This window comes from Leuciscus leuciscus (assembly GCF_965113295.1).
Source record: "Leuciscus leuciscus genome assembly, chromosome: 22".
In the NCBI taxonomy this organism is placed as follows: Eukaryota; Metazoa; Chordata; class Actinopteri; order Cypriniformes; family Leuciscidae; genus Leuciscus; species Leuciscus leuciscus.
In genome coordinates this window covers 6,865,191-6,887,310 of record NC_138746.1, presented here as the reverse complement: position 1 = coordinate 6,887,310, position 22,120 = coordinate 6,865,191, and the positions used below count along the sequence as shown (strand labels likewise).

The window sequence follows — 22,120 nt, the reverse complement described above, 5'->3', positions numbered from 1 at the left end:
TTACCAAAAAGACGCATGCAAACCTAAAGCCAGAACAGGGTTGAGAAAGGTGGACATATATTTGGAAAGAGATGTAAAGTTCTCTCCTTCTCTCAGTTACAACTTATACATATTTCTCACACATTATATTGGTTCAGTTTCTTCTCAGACAAAGAGTTTTGATTACTATTAAACTGCACAGAATCAGGGATTTTTCAGGGATCTCTAACCATCCCCTAAACTTTTCTGCATAACTTGCACCATACATAACATTCACCATAGCAACCACCCCAGAACACCATAGCAACCACTTTTACACAGGTAAGCACCACTCAGATTTTCTCCATGTAAAAATCTATTTTGTCTTACATTTTTTTAATTCAACATTTAATGGGTGACGATGAGGGCTGAGTACTGGTCCAAATGCTGATTATTGCTTCACTAAGAGAGGACTGCCCTAGTTTTCTATTCTCGCTTCTAGAAACAGCAACATTACACTTCAAAAGAAATCTGTATTCTGCTGTAACACTGCCAGTCATCTGTTCATCAGTTCGTAGTTTCAGAAACTTTTGGAACTAGAGTGTGCTTTGTATCCTGAGCATATCACATATTTTTAAATATCTTATGCTCAGGGATGTCTATACACACTATTATGTTCTATTTGCTTGCCTTACACTATTACGCTTCTTCATTTCAGCAAACAACCTTCTGCTTTAACCTGTTTCCCAACCCACACAGCAACATATTGTCGGCCCAGATTCGGCCCACATCTGGTACATGTGGATTCCACGTGGCCCAGATGCAGGCCCAATCTGGGCCAACACTATGTTGCTGTCTGGGTTATTTTTTGCACAACATTTGTGCAGTATCTAGACACTAATTGAGTATATACAGTCTGTATTTATTATCTCTGTAAAAAGGTAGGCAATTTTTGGTCTAAATGCAATGATATGTCTACCTGTCAACTTATGTATTTCCATCCGTCTGCGCACCCTGCTTGTGCAGACATCACACGTCATCAGTGTGTTCCATGAGGCGTAGACCATAGATATGTATGAGTAGATGTCACGTTCAACTACTCCAGACACGTTGGCGCGCCCGCCATCTTGCAACGTTCAGCGTTCACTCACAGTAAGAATCAATGTTGTGAAACTGCCGAGGTTTAAATTCCCGAAGAAATGGGATAACTTTTCACAGGTGAGAATGTGTTGGTAAAAACACATGTATTAACTCAATATTACACATTTTTACAATGGTACTTGTAATGTTTTTACTTTTACTATGGAAACTAATTAATGTTGTGTTAGCTGACGGCTTCGTCTTGTTGTATTCAAAATCATCTGCTGAAGTCTATTGCAGATATAGATATTCATACATGCATCTAACTCCGGTTGCAGACGCTCAGCCAACTTTCTCTCGAATGTTCACGGACCGACTTTGACGTTCCAATATGGCGGACAGCTTACGTAGTATGGCTTATTGAAACTGCCAATAATGAGGCATCTATGTACTGTATAAATGCCTATGGCGTAGACAGCCAGTCTCGACCACCGCAAACAAACAGCAGCTACCTTTTACAGTTCCTCCTGAACCAAAACAACAAGCTTATGCTGCGTTCACGCCATGTCATAACCATATGAGATGGCAACCCGTGATGTTCTACCCCAAGCTGTTCACATCCTCACACAAATTTTTTTGCGTTTCTAAATAAACACTTTCAACTCCGAAATGAATCTGCAGCAGTCAGGTGGTACAAGTAAGAGCTCTGAAAGTTATTTACGCTCATTATTATTGTAATGTTATGTGCTTTGAGACATGAGTTAATTAACGCCATCTCTCGTGGCTCCTACCTTGAAGTCTTTATAGCGTCTACTTGTTTTGTTCGTTAATTGTTGACCTTGTAAAGACCTGTCAAACAAAAAGCAGTGTCTGCATTGTGGCTGCGGAGACACTGTATTTTGCTTCTTTTCTGTCTCGCAAAAGAGAAATGTCATGACTAACTTAACCAACAAACGTCTGCCTCAGACACACAGGGAAACTTGCAAGAAGCTAATTTTGTTGATGCAAATGCACAGCTTTGCATACATAATAGGTCGACAGCCAGACGCAAAACAAAGGACTAAAGGGAAATTTCACAAACAACCAAGGCTGACATGAACAGGGATGAATGAAATTATTTTCTTGCATGTAATCCTGCATTTGTTGACCATGAAACAACCTTTTTCTCTTTCTTTCTCCCTCCATTACAGACGTGCTGTCTCGCTCAAATGTGCTCTTGTCTAAGGGATGAAATCAAAAACGAGCTTGTTTCACTCAATGTGCTGTCAGTTTCTGAGAGAGAAAGAGCGCGACTGAGAGTCACCACTGAGAGCTGAACAGCATTATGGGTAAGAACAAACAGAATCGGCAACAAAGGCAAAAGTGTAGCCCTCAAATCCCAGTGCGACTCATTTAATTCTGTTTTATCTTGGTGTAGTTTTAAAAATCAATAATAACCAGATAAGATGTGTTGATCCAAACCAGGCAGATTCACACTTCATGATATTGAGATACCCGGAGGGGCGGTATATACTAAGTTGAGTTTTTATGTGCTGTCTGGCTGGATCCCTTTCATGTAGAAGTATAAATAACGTAGAGAATGTTGTTTGGATGTTGAATATGCCTAAATGCTCTCAAAACGCTAAATTAAAAAGGGGAGGCACCAAATGGACTAACACTGCTGATCTTTTTGTCATTGTGTAAGCTGACCTAAGCCTCACCCTCAGTTCACTGAAGGGCTTATAATAGAGTTCTCATGAAAGCTGTCTTCACAAACAAGCACTGACAGACAAGTGACAAGCTCTTCATGATCCATCTGTCACCTGAGCCAAACCTGCCTGAGTAGGTGTAACAGACTACACAAATAAGCATAAGCAGACACACACTGTCACACGGAAATAGAGCTGTAGTGAGGTCAAGAGATCATCAAAAGGATGACGTTTAGGAAACTTTCTCTTCAGTGATCTACAGAAAAGAGAAAGACCAAACAGAGTTCTGTTAGATCAATTCTTAGATTAATTGTGGTGTTATAGGAACGCCAGCTTGAGGGCAAAACAAGGCTTCCATCCGTTCCCCACTATAGCTATAAACATGCAGGTTTGTACTACTAAGTACTAAGACAGTAATATTAAAACACCAAATTCAGTATACATGTTATAAATATAACATGATATGCACAGGCAAGCAGCTGAACCCAGAATATTTAGATATTCCAGATTCCTATATTCATGAGTTGAAACATATTATTAACTGAAAGGCCTGTGCTGCAGTTCTATGGATTTTTTGGTCTCCAGGTCTCAACGCTAGTCATGTGACAATAAACTGTGAATACAGAGAAAGGAAAACTGCAAGTTTTCTCCTGATAGAAAAAAATATTTCCTTTTCAATTAATAATTAAATCTATTCAATGCTATGTATGAGTCTTATAAAGAAGATTTAGACATGTTTACTTATTAAACATACTACTGTACATGCACACACATTCTTGAATGAAAATCACTGTTTTGCTAGCAAGAAAAAATAAATGCACACACATGAATACACACACAAGTACAAACACACACAATCATCTTTAATAGCATGTGTCCACGATTAATGGATGACTTTAGTGGGAATTTGATTGAGATGACATTTAGCAGGTCTGCCAAGTTAATGGTGGGGGAAAAAAAACTTTAGTATTAATCTGAGAAAGAAAGAGATGCACAAAGAACATAAAAGAAAACAATATAATTATTATCTTTGGGTTAACTATACAATAAGTAAAAACGCACATTGACTCACTATTCAACTGTGTTAAATGAAAACTAATCAAAGAGATAATAAGAATGCTCATTACTGAGTGTTATTTTTAGCAATATAAATGTGACACATTGACCTATTAAAAGTGTATTTAAAGGGATAGTTCACCCAAAAAAGGAAATATTGATGTCTGCTCTAGATCTCTTCCATGAGTATTTGTGAACAAATGAGTCAGATCTTTTTGCTTCAACTCAATTACTCGATGATCCAATGAAAGCAGTTTTCAGGCTAGAGAGTACTATTATTAGTGAATAACCAATACAATTTTAATCTGCTCCTAAATTCACCATAAAACATGGCATATTGGTGCCTGTATGTTTTACTTAACATATAGCCATATATTTCATTAAGTGATATTATTTTATTACTGATCTATTTGAAGTACCCAAATCTGCGTTGTGCCTAAAAATCTGCTAATAACCACCATATTAATACCGGAAGTAAAGCAGAAAATGATGATGAATCCGAATTCATCTAATACTCGTAAATAGATGGTGAATGATACAGTACTAAAACAATGCAATAAACATGAACTAAACAGAAAATGAAACAAAACACCCTGATGAATATTATACTGAGAAAATTATGACATTATTTTTGGGTGACTTGCTCCTTTAATTCTGTTGACTGCAGCAGGTAAAAATTATATCTCTCTCTGTGTGTGTGTGTGTGTGTGTGTGTGTGTGTGTGTGTGTGTGTGTGTGTGTGTGTGTGTGTGTGTGTGTGTGTGTGTGTGTGTGTGTGTGTGTGTGTGTGTGTGTGTGTGTGTGTGTGTGCGTGCTAGGTTATGGGAACCAAATATCCCCAAAAGGATAGTAATATACCAGTACATTTTGACCTTGTGGGGAAAACTTGTTGGTCCCCGTGAGAAAAACAGCTTATAAATCATACAAAATTAAGTTTTTTGAACATCTAAAAATGCAGAAAGCTTCCTGTGATGGGTAGGTTTAGGGGTAGGGTAGAGGGACAGAATATACAGTTTACACAGTATAAAAATCCTTACATATGGAGAGTCCCCGTAAAACATGGAAATCAGTGTGTGTGTTTGTGCATGTGTGTAGATGGAGGTGTTTCCTTCTTTGCCATCTCACCTGGCTGTATTTGAAATCAGCAGTTTGGAGCCAGCAGAGACAAAGTGAGGGGAAGATAAAAGCAATGACTTTTTTTTAACTAGAAAGCGAAACTTTACTAGAGTACCGTTCACTACGGCAGACTGTTCAATGAGCGGCACACCTTTGAGCAGAGATTTGATGCATTTATATCCTTGAAATAATATAAAAGAGTAGAAAAGGCTATATCTCACCAAATGGCATAAACAAACAAAGATGTAAGATTGGGACTGCTGCTATAATAATGATGATGATGATGATGATGAGAAGCATGCAGCCGATAGCTGTGTTGCTAATCAGGCTCCTGCTGAACTAGGTCAAGTGCCACTATCCATGTCTGATGTAACCAAACCCCTACATTGAACCATCTCCATAGTTACCCAGCGCAAGCACAGAGGGGTTTTGACTGAAGTGGAAAAGAGATAAAAAGGAAAACAATGACATTAACAAAGGACGGGCAATGCAAATCTAGAAATGGTGTACTCATGTGTCAGTAAGGGTCACTTTATTCAGGACTTAAATTCATAAAATAAACAGGTCGAGTTTCCATTCAGATACTTAGCATGGCAAGTGAAATGTTTTGTTTTTTTACAGTGACATTAATACTGACATGCACGACAAAAATCCGTGAAAGTAGAGTGCATGTCATGGTTGTTAGGGGATTTTTGGATCAGTGGGCAAGCGATGCCCGTCACATGCTGTAGACTGAACTCGAGTCATCAGGGTCACGTTAATCACAGAAAGGTCATTGAGCTCTGTGGACAACTTAATCTGTTTGTGCACTCTTTCTGTTTAGATCCCAATGCTGTTAAAAACAAGGACACTTTAATCAGTCTCATTCTCAACTCACTCATTCATAGTCATCTTATTTCTGGAACGATTGTGATTTCACTTAAAATACCAATGCCTTCTAAAGTGCTCCTCCTGCATATGCCTTGTTGTCTGTATGTATTTTGCACTATGTTGTAATTTGACCCATGTTTTATTAAATCTGTTTTACTTAGGCCTATTTAAATGCTTAAACTAAATCTGTTTTACTTATAAATCTGTTTATTTATTGTATTTGCAGTTCACATAGCAACAAAAAGCTCCTCATGAAGGCCTACTTAACTTTTTTCCTCCACAGAGGACTTTTTAAAAATCTGAGACCATACTTGCCCCAATATTGCACAAGACATGCCATGATTTTCTTGCATTATTATTGCAATGTGTTTTCCAAAACTAGTTATTAATTTTTTTTCATTTATAAGGTAATCATTTTTACCCATGTTTAACATTTGCATTAAAATATTATTAACTGCAGGTTCTGCTGTTTACATGTATACTAGTGTGCATACATACACTATCGGTCAAAAGCTTGGAATATTTAGATTCTGTTATCGGGGGAACTTAACTGTGCGTCAGTTACTGACACTATGGGAATGCCTTTAGCGTGTAAGCTTTTGTCTGAAGCAAGTGTGAAAATGTGCCAATTTTATTGGCCGAGGCAGTCACGTGATGTCACTCAGCATGTCGGCATGACCATAGAAGTGATCAGCTTCTTTGTCTTTAAGAGGTTCTCTATCTGTAAAAAAAAAAAAGCAGGTCATCAACCCTTCATGAGCCTTCAATTTCTTCCCATTCTCCATAACGAGTTTGTGGAAGAAACTGTATTCTGCTCGCATAGTTACCGGTTCACCATGCTGGTGGGCAAGGCTCTACACACCATGGCGGTGTTTCAGGCGTACCAGGCTTACCTTCTTAATGATCACCCGGTTCAGTGTGAGGTATTGGCACCTGAGGCAGTCTTGGAACCCACAGATCTTGCCCTCCATTCCACAAAGCAGATGCTTTGTGCCATCGGCTAATCAATGGCTGCTAACGTTGCATGGATGAACTTATTGGGGATAATGGCTGAACTTATTGGGGATAAAGGAGAAGGATAAAACTTTTCTCTTTGATGCCCCGATGTTGCTTTCTGGCCTCTTTGTTACTGTCGTTGATTTGGTAGTCGAGAGGTTTAGAGAGGCAAAAGTTTAGAAGTTCAGTCTGGGGCATTCGAGGTTCATCCCTCGCCGTGTCCAGGGTCCGTCAACCCCTCTGATCCGCGGCCTGGGAATAGTTCCTGGCAGAGGGTCAGAAGGTGAGCGTGGCACCCTGCACTCCCCCTCCGAGGAGTCGGGGTCAAGACAGCATGCCCAGAGTGGGCCTAATCAGGACCTTAAAGAGGACATTTTAATTTGCAGGTCTGATTGCGATCCACTCTCTTGCCTGTTTTGCCTAACAGTTAGTGGTGACAGTTAGACAGTTACATGGTGCTTCCCAGGGGAGTAGTGGGGGTTGGACCAGCACTCCTGGGGATTTATGTAGAGGCGTAGTGGCTAGGTTGAGCAGAGATGAGCGATGATGAGCACCGAAGCGTTGGTGTTGAGAGAGCTGAAGATGGTCTGCATTGCCATTTGCATTCCACTCTCTCACCTGTCACCCCCTCCAGAACAGTATCATTTGGAGGTTAAAGCAAATAATCCTGTTTCCCCAAAGGTCTGCTAGGAAGGAGACTGTATCACTATTAGCTTCCAGGCTAAGGAATTAAAGAGCTGGGAGAGATTTCACAGACCAGCAGCAAATAGCAACTATCAGCATATAGGTTTAAAAGAGCTTTACAGATGGACTAGGTAATTTATATGACCCACTCTCTCTGTGGCTTAGTAACTGACACAGCGTCTCGTTCTCTTCTCAGGGAACCAGTTACATATGAAATCATTTCAATAACTTTTCAATAAGGCCTGCTATTTTTTAAAGAAGAAAAAAAGACAAAAAATAGAGAAATAGAGAAAAGAAAGAAAATAGAAAATAGTGTGTGAATATCTGTGAATGTTATTACCCCATGTAATAAAATCGATTTTTAAAATGTTCACATTGTCATATTTGTTACGGGTGGGCTCTTAAAAGGAAGTGTACAATGAAGGAGAATACTAGGAAATAGTCTTTTATCTAACAATCTTACTGAAACACTGTGGGAAACAGAATAACAACCATTAAACAGACAACACCGAACAGAGAGCTGAATGAAGGCGGGACTTAAATACACAGAGGAACAAAAGAGCTAATTAATTGGGCAACAGGTGAACGGGATAATCAAATCAAGGGAACAAACTGGCACACACTAGGAAACTGGGTCACAGGCAAACAGGCACAGAACTAAAACACAATGAAACATGGCCAAAACAGAAGAGAATATGATAAAACCGTTACAATATACTTCTTGAGAGTGATAAAGGTAAATAGATTTGGCTTGCTGTCAGCAAGAGCTCAAGGAGAAGACTTGAGCTCTTAGTTCCCACCAGACTACATATGCTAGTTAATTAAAAGGCTATAACAATGGAGGTGGAGTTAGGGTGGTGGAGGTTGTTGTGTCCTTGTGTTTCATCAGGATCAGATGAAAATGCTCCGCCAAAACAATATCCCCATTATTCCTTGCCATTTTGGGTATAATGGGGATTTTGAGCAAAGAGAACTTGCTGTGTGTATTAAAAACTGCACAAAACACTGCACATAATCTACATCTAATGGTAGTTTATAGGAAAATATTAATCTGAGCTAAATTATGTAAATATTAAGGCAGATTATGTTGTCTAAACATAGGAGAACAGTTTAATAGATGAAGAACACAAACTCAGCAGTTATTTAATATTAGTCTTTATTAACTTACCAAACAAACAAACAAAAATATGAGTACATATTAAGAGCAAGTGTTATATCAAAATATCAGTTTATTTTTACCACAAAATTTTATCTAGAATGAAGGAAATTTAGATCACATAAAATATTAAAATAAAAAATAATAAAAATCTGATCAGGTTTTTTCTCTCCAGAATATGTATTTTCTGGTTAATTGTGTAATTTCCAATATTTATTAAAAAGTCACAACTTTCAATGCATGCCAATAAAAAAGATTTAAAAAAAATCTTGATGGAGACACATCATATATGATAGTGATGGAGGGTTTTCAAAGCAAACATAAGCATTTAGTTATGGTATTATGATTATAGTACAGTAGACAAAATGTGATTTCAATATATAAACAGAGATACACATCAAGGCAGTTTCACATGGGGATTTAAAAATCAAGAAAATATAAGGAGCGCAATGTATATCATGAAGTGAATGGTTTAGAATCACATCACTAAAATATCAATATTAATATCTGAACTATTGCTGTTAATCTATTTATTTTTTTATTTTTTTGGGGGGGTAAAAAAATGTGATACAGTGATACACATACAGTGACTCATGCCTGTATGTGCAATACCAACCCAATCACAACCTAATTTACGAGGTGGCGATTTTCAATGAAAACATAATTTTTGGGGGAAAAAAGTAAGCTTGAAGGTCCACCCCTAAACATAACATCACTGGGGTGTAAGCAGATTGTACAAAAACATACAAATGAGACCATAAAAATAAGACACAGATTTGCCAAAGCATAACTAGTTACTAACTGCCAGTCACAATATTGGAGTTGGCCTTCCCAGTATTTCCCAGCATGAATTGAAGTGTCATTCATGCCTGTAGTACAAACTGTTCAGAGTGAGTTATATACCAAGGTATAATACTTAAGTACAGGTTTCTGTTTAAATTCCTAACTCTAAGAAAGAAAATAGTAATAGCCATGCTTGTCTTAGCAAACACAACTAATTAAAGTCAGAATTTGTCAGAAGTTGTAGGATGTCTCTGTATTTAGTCCAGTGTTGGTCTCTAGCTCCAGCTATTGTCCTTTGAAAATATTGTGTATGTGCACAAAAACCTCTAATAATTTCAAGTCTGCTGAAAGTCAGACAGGGCTTGGAGACATAAGCATGTCCTTGTCCACAGGATGATTGACAGGCAGACATGTTTGAAGTTCAGCAGCAGTCATTCCTCACAAGCCTCAGCCAGATGGTGTTGAGAGAGGATGGAGTCTCCTCACATCAAGTTTTCAGCCATTGAGTGTGTAATGAATTATGTTCACATGAATATGAGATTCACATTGGTCACTGCAATCGTTTTGAATATATATATGGGCTTCTGGGATACATCAAAGTGAAAGGCATAACAACAAATCAAATCATATCTTGCTCTAGATTTGACATGGATATACGCAAAGTATCCCAAACCGTCGTGTATGTTGTGCTTATTATATATATATCTCTTATATAATTGATTCTGATGAGTAAATTACACATTTCTGTGGTCAAATATTTCTGTATATTCACTATTAAACAATTGATCAGTTGTACATCGCTGTGTTTATTTTATCTCTCATAATTTTGTAATCTCTCTGTGAGTTTTCATCTCACCTAATAAAATTATTTCAAATCAATATTTTACATCCATTTATTTGGTAAGTATAGCCATTGATTAAGTGGAATAATACAATCAGCTGGTCATTAAAGCTAAATGATAATGCAGTGTTGGCCAGCTGACTATACAGTTTACTTAAGATCCAGGAACAGTTCATATAGAACATTATTTTTTACATCAAAATTTATCAACTTAACGGGGCTCATAAAATAAAATAAAATGTTGTGGCATCCAATTGACACTTATTTCAGTATATTCTCAGACATATGTGACCCTGGACCACAGAACCAGTCACATGGGTGAGATTTATACATCATCCGAAAGCTGAATAAAGCTTTCCATTGGTGTATGGTTTGTTAGGATAGGACAATATTTGACATTTTATTTGAACTATTGAAAATCTGGAATCTGGGGATGCAAACAAAACATTGAGAAAATCGCCTTTAAAGTTGTCCATTTATGTTCGCGATTGTGCTGCATTCACTCACGAAAAGAAATGTTTTATATATTTACGGTAGGAAATTTACAAAATATCTTCATGGAACATGATCTTTACTTAATATCCTTATGATTTTAGGCATAAAAGAAAAATCGATAGTTTTGACCCATAAAATGTATTTTTGGCTATTGCCACAAATATACCCGTGCGACTTGTGACTGGTTTTGTGATCCAGGGTCACATATATAAAAATGTTGAAGATGCTTTTATGCAGCACTTTCATCATTTCCGCATCAGAAAAAGATCCAAAACTAGGCCTTCAAATCTGAAAGCAATTTAAAGCCATTTTGAAAAGTACAAAAGACTTTGAAAAAGTCTTTTTAAAGCCATGCATGTGTTATAAAGGGTGCTCAGATATAGCACTGTGAGCTCTGATCTTATTCACACCTGCCTGCCAGTGTTGGTTTTCAGCTGTGTTTGTGTGAAACTTGTGTGAGAACTGAGACTTGTGATAATGACAGACTTGCGACAGTGTTTTTAATAAATTTCAGTTACGCTCAGCTGCCCCTGATGTTTCCAGGCTGCTGCACTTGACTTCATCTGAGATGGGGAAATGCACACAGTCATTTATAAATGAACTTCTCTAAACTGAAACACATACAGTATAAGCATATATTTTGTTGTTCCCCTTTAGAACATTGTACTAGTAATGTGGCTCAATGTTAATAACAAAACAAAATCCTTAATTATTGTCTTACACACCTGCACTCTGGCTGTGTGAAATCTGGGTTTGTGAAGCGGACATCGGTGTGATCTCTTCAGAGGGTGTGTGTGTATGGCTGGAAGGGTCTGCGGTTCTCAGGTCATCCGGGGGCCAACGTAACTCTCCGCTCTCCACCTCTCCCTCTGTGGGCTCCACCACGATGGAGGGCAAGCGCTTGGACAGCTTGGGATGGCGTTCCTTTGTGTCTGGAAAAATCTGAAAATAGATGTTTTATCTTTGAGATAAAGTAGATGTTGAATGCGCCACTTATGTTTATCGACATAAAGAAACAGCTCACCTATATGGAAAATGCTGTCATCATTTAATCACTTGCATTTTGTTCCATACCTTTATGACTTTCTTTTTTCCATGGAACACAAAAGGGAGTTTTTAAAGAATATCTTGATTTTTTTCATATAATGAAAGTGAAAGCGGACCAGGGCTTGTCAAGCAACAAAATGACACCATAAACGTGTCCATACTATAACTTTGTGTTATCTGAACAGGACAGTATTTATGCCAATAATTTCTTAAATTCCAGGCTATTTATCACACAAAGCTATTGTATGATATTGAATATTTCAATGGCCCTTTCATTATATGAAAAGAGCATGCAGATTGTTCTTTAAAAATGCAAGAAGGTCATAAGGGTTTGAACGACATGAAGTTGAGAAAATGATGACAATTATCTTTACACAGTATTCACAGAATCTTAAAGTTTAATTGAGAGATCAGATGACATTGAAGGAACTGATCAACTTGGGATGAAATGACCAATGAAAAGACTTAGATGAGACACCAACCTGAAAGGAAACGCCTTGCTCTCCGGTGTCACTCATAGTGAAGTCTTCTCTACTGTGTTCTGGGTTGTTCATTATATCTGTCATTCTAATAAGAAAATGAATCATAAATTAGCCTATATTTATATAAACTATATAGTATCCTATATCTTTTTTTGGTCATTTCTGTATAATACAAACAAATGCCTGCTGACGAAGAAAACAAGGAAGATTAAGTATCTAAAGACAGTACATGGTTCACACAGGGAGAGTAGAGAATACAGTACATTTTCAAGCAGTACTTTTATTAATAGAAAGTAACAACACTCAGAGACACTTGAAGAACACAGGAGAAGAGAAAACCACATAAAACTGAAGACAAACAGACAAACAACTGAACAAAACAGGGGAGTATAAATACACAAGTTAATGAGGGGTAAAATAAGGCACAGTTGGAACAGATCAATCAACTAATAGGTAACCAGAGCAACCAAGGACACATGGACTCAAAACAGGCAAGAGAAACTAAACTCAGGGAACCCAAAAACAGACAATATGTGACATCTATGGCAATCAAAAAATAAATATATTTGAATATTTTTCAAAATGTAATTTATTCCTGTGATGGAAAATCAGAATTTTCAGAATCATTACTCCAGTCTTCAGAGTCGCATGATCCTTCAGAAATCATTCTAATTATGATGATTTGCTGCTCAAGAAATGTTTCTTAGTATTACCAATGTTGAAAACAGTTAATATTTTTTTTTCTGGAAGCCATTATGCATTTTCTTTCAGCATTCCCCAGACTTTTGAACAGTAGTGTATGTTGTTTAAAACTGTGTATCGTAATAAGAACAAAACTTTCAGATTATAACACTAACACACCAATACATAACCTTTGCTGAGCAACAGTGAAGGATTAGTTCACCCCAAAATGATCATTTTGAAATGTCATTTCAATCCTGTCTTTTTTTCTTCTTCAATTGAACACAAAAGGAGATCTTAATCATATGACATGGAAAAACCAATGGCGTTTGGCATTAAAAATGTCCTTTTTGAATTGAACACAAGTGAAGAGAATATTATTAATGCAATACAATGAATAACCAATGAAACATTATTAAACCATATGGCTCATACTATAAGTGTTTGTATGGCTTCAGATTACTTGTAATATTTAGCACATATGGAACTGCTTTTATAGAGAAATGTATTTATTTATTTATTTTTGTTAGAGCTTGGCAGTATACCATCCACTTTTGTTGTATGGAAAATAGCCACTTGGATATTCAGCCAAACATATGATTTTGTGATTCACAGAAGAAAATAAATCAAAAACAAAAAACACAGGGTAGAAGCAGGTGAGTAAATAATAACACAATTTTAATTGTGTGTGAACTATTCATTTAATAAAAAAGATACTAGAAAAAAGAAGAAAAAAAGAAAACCATGCTCCAACATGTCAGTTGCAGCATTTGCATGTTTGTTCAGTCTGTAATCCCTAAAAAAATCCTTCCTGTCCCTTTCAAACTGACATGGTTTTAACAGCATGCACACAACCAAACACCCCAGCTATTCTTTGTTCCAGGCTTTGACTTCAGTGTGACAGGGTGTCTGCAGGTGTGTATGCAAATACGAAGCGTGGTAAAAATAAGAAATATTATCCTCCATCCTTTTCATTCAGATTGATGGCGGACTCATGCCTGTTTGCAGTTTGTTGAACAGACAAAAGTCATAGTCGAATGCTGAAGGATAACAAAACTGTGAACAGACTAGTACACCCACTCACATGCACACTCACAAATCCTGTTCAATTATTCAGCAGTTAAAGGCTGGATAGCACAAAGACCTATAAAAACTAATCACGTTATTTTGACAATGAAAACCAAATAAAACAAATTGCTCAGGCTAAGGCAGTACCTAATATTGTTATCATTAACTGAACATAAAACTATTATAAATAATTTACGGTAATTGAAATAAAGCTGAAATAAAATTTAGAAATATTAGATGAAAAACATCTTGGGTTATGACTGTAACCTCTGTTCCCTTAATATGGAACGAGATGCTGCATCTAAATGCTGACGCTTTGGGAACGCTTCCATGTGACTGGTCTCTGAAGCATGTGTGAAACAGCGCCAATTCTATTGGCCGGTGGTAGTCATATGACGTAAGATGGAGCGCCATTAGACTATAAAAGTACACTTGCATTTGACATCATCAGCTTTTGATTGGCCGAAGGAAGACATTCAGGCATGAGGTAGGGAACAGGGAACATGGGTTACAGTCTAACCCAAGATGTTTCCTTTCAAGGGAATAGTATGCTGCGTCTGAATAGTACAGTAATGCCTTTGAAGAGGCCACATCCCTAGTAGTGTGGGCTCTGATGCCTAGGGGTGAAGGTATTCCACGCACCCTATAGGCCTGAAAGATAGCCCGCACAATCCGTTGTACAACACATTGCTTGTAATCCGCATAGCCCCTGTTGCGTGCTCTGGACAGCTGCTGAGACCCAAACAGGGCATACAAGATTAAGCCTCTCCTGGTCTCCTGTTCTGCAGATTGAAAAAGCATGAAGATCCACAGAACGTGTCACTGAGGAAGAGTAAATCGTACAAACATAGCCTCGCCCATGTCTTTACCAAGGCATCCAGCCTCAAGGGTGCTGGAGGTGTGTGGGCGAACCAGAGCGGACAGTGTGTCAAATTCTCTGAAGCAAACAGGTCTACCTCTACTCTGCCGAACCTCTACCAGATCGACTCCACCTGCCTCGACAGGATTTCTGCTCCCTGATTCAGGTACCCAGGTATGTGGTCTGGGTCCAGAGCAGGATCTGGCACGCCAGTCTGGAAATAGGGCATGAACGCATACCACCCTAGTGATTTATGTATGGGACTACTGATGTGTTGTCTGATCGGACAAGAACATGGTAGCCTCTGAGGTCTGGGAGAAGTATTTCAGAACCAGAAATACAGCCCTCATCTCCAGGCAGTTTATGTGCCATGAAAGATGGTGACCTCTCCACAGACCCTGAGCAGAGCGGCCATCTAGGATCGCATCCCAGCTTGTGAGGGAAGCATCTGTTGTTAGTATTTTGCGATGACACAATGCCCTCAACACAGGACCTTGGGCCAAGAACCAAGGTTTCTTCCACATCACTAGGGTACGTAAGTATCTGTGTGTAACCCTGATGATGCAAAAAGAGTTGCCCCCTGGGGAAAATCCCTTGGTCTTGAGCCACCGCTGCAATGGTCTCATGTTCAAAAGGCCCAAAGGTATGATGTTTGACGCAGCTGAGTCCCAAGAGACTCTGGAACTGTCTGACATTGACGGCTTGGCCCTGATCTTGCCTATGGCCATGAAAAAAGGCTCTGTATGTGCAGGGGACAAACGTGCAAGGCTGGGCCGAAAGGTAGAACCTGATATTGGTAAGTTTCACCCCCCAAAACCAAACCTGAGGATGGATATGTGAAATTTAGATGGGCATTTAGATGGATATGATCTAAATGTATTACTTAGATCTATTGTGACAAGTCCTTGGATCTGATTTGAGATACGATGAGCTTGAGTGTTAACATTTTGAACCTGTAAGTCTGTAGAGTACGGTTTAGATGACGCAGATCCTTCTTTCGAACTAAGAAGTACCGGCTGTAGAAGCCCGACTTTCTCTCAGGAAGAGGAATATATTCTCTTCTATTTCTATTTCTATTTCTTTTCTATAGCCTCTTTCAACAAAAGAGACTGTACTTCATGCTCCAACAACAGAGCCTGCTCTGCACCCCGCTGGATCCTGTAAACTCCTCCATGGTTCGCAGAACCCAAGGAGACACATTTGGCAGAAGTTGCCACACTGCCATATGGTCTGAAAGTGGTATCTGACCTCTGGTGCAGGAAGATCACGAGGGCTTGAGGTTCCATTCGGGACAGGGCCAATAATTAAGACAAATGATTTCACATATACTGTAGCACTTTCTGAAGACAAAGTGGCTGATGATGTCTAATGCAGGTGCTCTTTTATAATCATATGGCACACCATCTTACGTCATACGACTACCGTCAGCCAATAGAAATTGGCGTGATTTCAGTCATGCTTCAGAGACCAGTTACATGGAAGCGTTCCCACAGTGTCAACATTCAGTAGAAATGTTGCTTTGGCAACTAATTTAAAATAAGTTAAAGGTGAAGTACTAAATTACTAAAACTGAAATAAAAATCAATTCAAGCTAAATAGAAATATATATATATATATATATATATATATATAAAGTAATACAAATGACAAAAGCACATAACAAAAATTAATTCAAATGAAAACTGAAAATATTAAAATAAAAGCTAATTCAAAATATTAATAAATACTTCATAAATACTATAATAGTATATAAATATATAATTATATAATTTGTTAATTATTTATAATTTGTAACAAGTGCAGTGTTTGACACATTTACAGCTGCAACTGAAGATGGAGATAAAGATCCTTGAATAAAGGCTTGAATTTGGGTCTGTTCCTCACATGGATTCTGAAGATTTAAATTAGAGCATAGAATATGTATTATTTTCATGATTATTTTATGTTGCGTTTTCAGTGCATTTTATAGTCTTTGTTTGATTCACAGCATGTTGATAAAATGCCTTTCGTGTCCTACAACAAACAAAATAAATATTACACAAAGTAATGGTTAAACAATTACAGAAATTTTATTGATTTTATGTTGTTGTTTTTTTTGTTTAACATTGTCATTCTTTGAGATGAGTTTGCATCAGAAGTCAAAAACATTTATAAATGAGTAAAACGTGATTGAAATAATTTAATTTATCATAAATGCAACAGAATCAACCAATTAATTCCATGAATTCAGTATAAGATAAAAAAAAGGAATTGTATTCATTTGTAAGTCTGTAAAGTTACTGATACATAAATCATTTAGATGCTGTCAGTACTTCAATATGGTCCGTTTCAGTGTCAATGCAAAGCTAAGTAATATTCAGTACCAACAGCCTAAAGAGAAAAAAGGGGAACCTGTTGTGGGTTATGGGGAAGTTCTGGGTGAACTATCACAATGAGTGTGGTAATGGGCTTTATTAGTTGCTATACCTGTATTTTCCTAAGCTTCTAGATGAGAAAAATAAACAGATTTCTGTGGAATGTTAGAAAATATGTTACCAGGGAACCAATATTAGGAGCATGCTGGGTCTAATTGTTTGATTATTGTTTATTTTTCAAAGAATTGCGAGGCTGTTGAATGCAGTGTTTTATTGTGGTGTAATTAGAATAACACTGACAGATACTCTACTTAGAACTGTCCCTTAATTGTGGCTTTGCTTAAGGCGAATATTGAGGCAGCTCAACTCAAGGCTTTTAAAGCAGACAATAATATGGTCTAATTTTAACATTGATGTGTGAGGTCTATGGGTTTCTTTGTGTGTACACATGAATGCATGCGTGCTAGTATTAATGCCCATAAGCAAGGGTGGAATTTACAATAAATTGCATTGATATCATATTAATAAAGTTTCAAAGGCCTCTGGCTGGCAGATGATTTTTGGATTGCAAGCACAGACGTCACCATACATGCCAAATCATGTCTAGGCCTTTTGTGAGTTCACTGAGAGCAACTATTTTATGATTAATATTTTGATAGATTATAAACATGAAGGAAAATAAAAGCTTCCTGGATTTGAAAAGGTATACAGTGAATTGATTGATCAAGAAACATTGTAATATATCTAACATATCAAACAGGTGAGGAAAATTTTGTGGGATTTTTTTTTTTTTTGTAGCGCTCTAATAGAATTAACTGTGAACCACACATTCAACATTCTAATGTCAGCATTTAATTACCAATCACAGATTTCGATTTTATGGTTATTTCACAAGATGGGTGCCTTTTTCTTCTAATATAATTGTTTGTTTTTTTTTGTTTGTTTTTTGCCAAATAGCTATGCTTTGAAATACATAAACAATCAGAATCGACCATTTTATAGTTAATTTAGCCATAACTAGCTTAGTGTTCAAGGTCATGACCTTAAGTTTGGTGAAACTTTTAATAATCAGTTGTTTACTATAGCCTACAAAACCATGGTGACAGGGTTGATTATTTAAGATCATCTCCCCGTCATTGAGTTCATGTCATCGAGATGATGTCATTATGTCAGAGGTTTTTTTTGTGTTTTTTTTACATCATTGTAAAAATTATTGATTTATGAGGAGCTAGATGCAATAACTTTTTACAACAAGAAATATGATGCAATAACTATTACAACAAGAAGTTAGAAACAAAGAAGAAGAAAAAAAGAAAGAAAAAACTAAGAAAAAAAGGTTAATGAATTTTAGTAATGTGTTTTCTGAACATGGCAAAATACAACACATAGGCTTATAGTTAAAAGTCATAATTTCATTGTTAAAGTCATTATTTCAAATTTTTTTAATACATTTAGGGACACAAAGAGCTCCCTTATAATGGACTAGTAATATGAAACAATATGAAACAATTCTAATATGCAACTCTATCGAAAGGCAAATGTGGTTTTAAGAAAAATTGCAATAGCTTACAAAATCATAAAAAGGGACCAGATTTAATTTAGTCAAAGGAATATATAGGCTGAATATAAATATAGGCTATTCATCAATATACAGCAGATATTTGAATAAGCAATTAAAAAGATGTAGACACAAATTATATAAATATGCTGATGAACCTTTAAGTTTTTTAGCAATGTGGTTTCCTGAGACGGAATACCTTCTCTAAGGTTTCTTTTTAACACTTTATTTTAAATGTGCAATGTACCACCATTTTATGTCAAATAGCCTACCTTTATTTTGTCCCCTCCTCTTTCTTGAAGTGTAAGAAATTGTATTATATTGAGATATCCTCCCGTTAAAATCTCTCTCACAGCTTCCGTTCACATCAGTCCGTCCAGTTCGAGCGGAAAGTTACTGTTGAATGCTGTCACAGTGCTTGTGCTCATCCTACCAACGTCATTCATTTACATGTTGAGAGCTGCATACATGCAACATGAATCGCTGTACGATTGGTTACGAGAAGCACGCATCCACATCGTCATCAAAGCTTGTTTTTTCATGTAATTTTCAGGATCTCTGAATCCAGATGATGATTATTACGCAAGTGTTTGGGTGAGTTTAGTGACTTGCACTACAGTACCAGATTATTAGAAGAAACGGGGTAAAAAATAATAAAAAATAAACTTTCTCTGAAAGATTCTTGTACCTCATGTTACTGGTTAATACTAGCTTTAGTGTTCTTTAATATATTTGAGTGCTTGTCTGGTTGAAGGAAGATTGACATTGTTGATAACTAATTTCTGACGTTGTGGGTTATGGATCGCTGATGCCCCCTGCTGCTGACAGAAATCGTTACACAGCATGACATTTTTCCCCACTGAGGTCTAATTATAGGCCTGCTGTTTGCGTGTTTGTTTACGCTCATATTCCATGTAAACAGTGACTTTTTTTGTTCATATTTGGTTCAGGTTCCTTTAACAGGACACAATAGTGACTGCCTGTCCACTTTTTCCACCGTGGTATAGGCCTATTTCCTATTCAGTTTTTCCCTAGCCTTTTAAACTTTAATGAGTTTTAAAAATCAAACCAGCGTCAGTTACTGTATTATTGAATGTATTATTGCTTCTCTGGCTCGACCACAGTCCACAGTACATATACAAACTCCATATATATGTCGTTTTAATTGTTTTTTTCACATTTTGCACACTTCTTATTACTATCTGATTATTACACTAAAAATATAATGATTTATATATATATATATATATATATATATATATATATATATATATATATATATATATATATATATATATATATATATTTGCAATGCACTTACTATTAGGGTGTCTTTCTATCAGTCCTCTTAATCCCCAGCCTGCTGTCCGTATCAATCAATCAATCAATCAGTCAAGCAATAAATTCCCCTTATAGCAAGGTTATTACCTTTTTGAATATTACAATATTGTTTTTCAGTTTAAGTTCCAGTTTTATTAAAATGCTGTGTTTAGGGGAAAAAAATGTTTATCAACATCTATGTATTTTAATCATTTCTAGCTTAAATGGCAATGCAGACGAAAAAAAGGAAGGAGTGTCAATATAGCCTAATATTGTTAAACAAATTACAAATTATTCTTATATTAGGACACTAAGTCTATCCTTTAACTACTACTAACAGGCTGACTTTTGCTTTATTGCGTTTCATTTAAAAAAGTAGTAAAGACCAAATGCTGGTGCAATTCCAATATCTAAGCAACCACAAGAATGCACACAAATTTAATTTCAGGGCATCGCCTCAACAGGAGAACACAGCCTACTGTATATCACGCAGTGGCAATAGAGTAGGCAGTCATTCTTTTAGGCTGTTTAACCCTTTCATCTTTTTTCTTTCTTTTTTCCCCCTCAAATTGAAATTCAAAATGAATTCAACTGAAATGATTTTTTAAAATAGCCTAGGTACCTGATGTTGATGCAACAGTCGAAATTTTACAGAGCATGATACAGGTGTATCTCGCAGTCGCAATTCAATTTAAAGTAAATGCACACATGCACAACATTGCTGCAAAATATAGGCTACATTATACAACTTTTTTTGTAAAAAATTTGCTAAATTTTAATAATTAGTCTTCCAAAAGTGTTTTTGTCTTACCCTGATTCACAATGGTAAGCCTAAGTGTTGATATTTTAGACCTTTTTTGTTGTTGTTGTTGTTTTTGTTGATATTTTAGATCTCTCAGGATGGTTTTCGCTGGAAAGCGTATAGGGCCTACTGTACGTCACCTGTGCATGTCTTCTCATATCAGTAAAGAAAAGTTGCTTGAGCTACTTTGAGGAGTGTGGTGTTGTGGGAGTGTAGCCTACCAGTTCTCACAACGAGCGATAAAGTTAGACATGGAACATTAAATCTCCAACCTCCGTCCGGGGAATCACTTGTTTAAAAAAAACCCCAAAAAACGCAGAACAGTGGAGAGTCTGGTGGCAAAAAATCAACAGTAGCTTTGGCTTGGCTTTTCAGAGATGGCACTGAGGGATTTGAAATGTTGTAAAAGCTACGCGGAGATCTAGTGTTTTTATAACTCAACAAGCAAGTAAGGTATTTTATTGAACAGATAAATTGCCGTAGCTCTCTAGAATTAATTGTGCATTATCTATTGTGAAGGGTCATTTCATTAAGGTTGTTGTAACTTGTAGCGCTGTGCTGGGATTTATTTTCAAGGAAGTAGGCCTGCCGTATATTAATAGCCGATGTAAAGCTACAGTAACGTCTTCAGCTAGTCAGCTTGATATCCTTTTTCATCTAAATTGGTTATATCTCTGATGCGTAGTAGTGAATGTTTTATCAGCAGTAGAATAACCATATTCATCCGCACAGTCACGCAAAGCCGGAGCACAACCAAAACAAAGTTCATGCGTGTTTTTAACCGCTAGAGGGCCACAGGGTATAGTGTAGTGTAGGTAGGCCACCTTTAATATGGTATAGCAGCCAAGTAGAAACAGCACACCAGAATCTGAAATACAGTATAGTAAACATGTTTTTATGCAGGCTGATTCATTTTAAACAAGTAGAAGTATTATTTGTTTCAAAGTGTACTTTTCATAGATTTTGTGTAAAACTCTGATTAGTTGGCTAAAGGCAAGCTGTGAAAAGAAGCATGAATGTTACCAAACATTTCTTAAAATTTTTTGCAGTACCAATCCAACTTGATAATATTTGAAGTTTTTCAAATCAACGCGTTATCTATTTAGTGAACACTTGGGTATTTTTTTCCCCTGCACAACTGTCATATTTACATTAACTGAGTGAGAAACCACTCTAAACTATTTAGAGTGAGCTTTCAGAATCAGACTGAATCTCAAACCAGACCG

The 22,120-nt window shown here is 36.8% G+C and overlaps 1 protein-coding gene and 1 long non-coding RNA gene across 2 annotated transcripts in view; one reads left to right on the top strand and one right to left on the bottom strand.

The window, feature by feature from the left end:
* Positions 1 to 10,467: 10,467 nt before the first annotated feature.
* LOC309486577 (protein LBH) lies at positions 10,468 to 19,201 on the bottom strand. The gene is made up of 4 exons (XM_082153920.1): positions 19,045 to 19,201; positions 12,253 to 12,337; positions 11,449 to 11,665; positions 10,468 to 11,286 (listed from the first exon to the last, which is right to left on the bottom strand). The coding sequence occupies exons 2-4, from the start codon at positions 12,334 to 12,336 to the stop codon at positions 11,234 to 11,236; spliced, it is 354 nt and encodes a 117-aa protein (XP_082010046.1). The 5' UTR covers position 12,337; positions 19,045 to 19,201; the 3' UTR covers positions 10,468 to 11,233.
* Positions 19,202 to 21,007: 1,806 nt separating this feature from the next.
* Positions 21,008 to 22,120, top strand: part of LOC309486578 — a 35,393-nt gene continuing 34,280 nt past the window's right edge. The window contains exon 1 of the long non-coding RNA XR_014201605.1: positions 21,008 to 21,342. This is a non-coding gene — a long non-coding RNA (uncharacterized lncRNA). The remainder of the gene's footprint in view (positions 21,343 to 22,120) is intronic.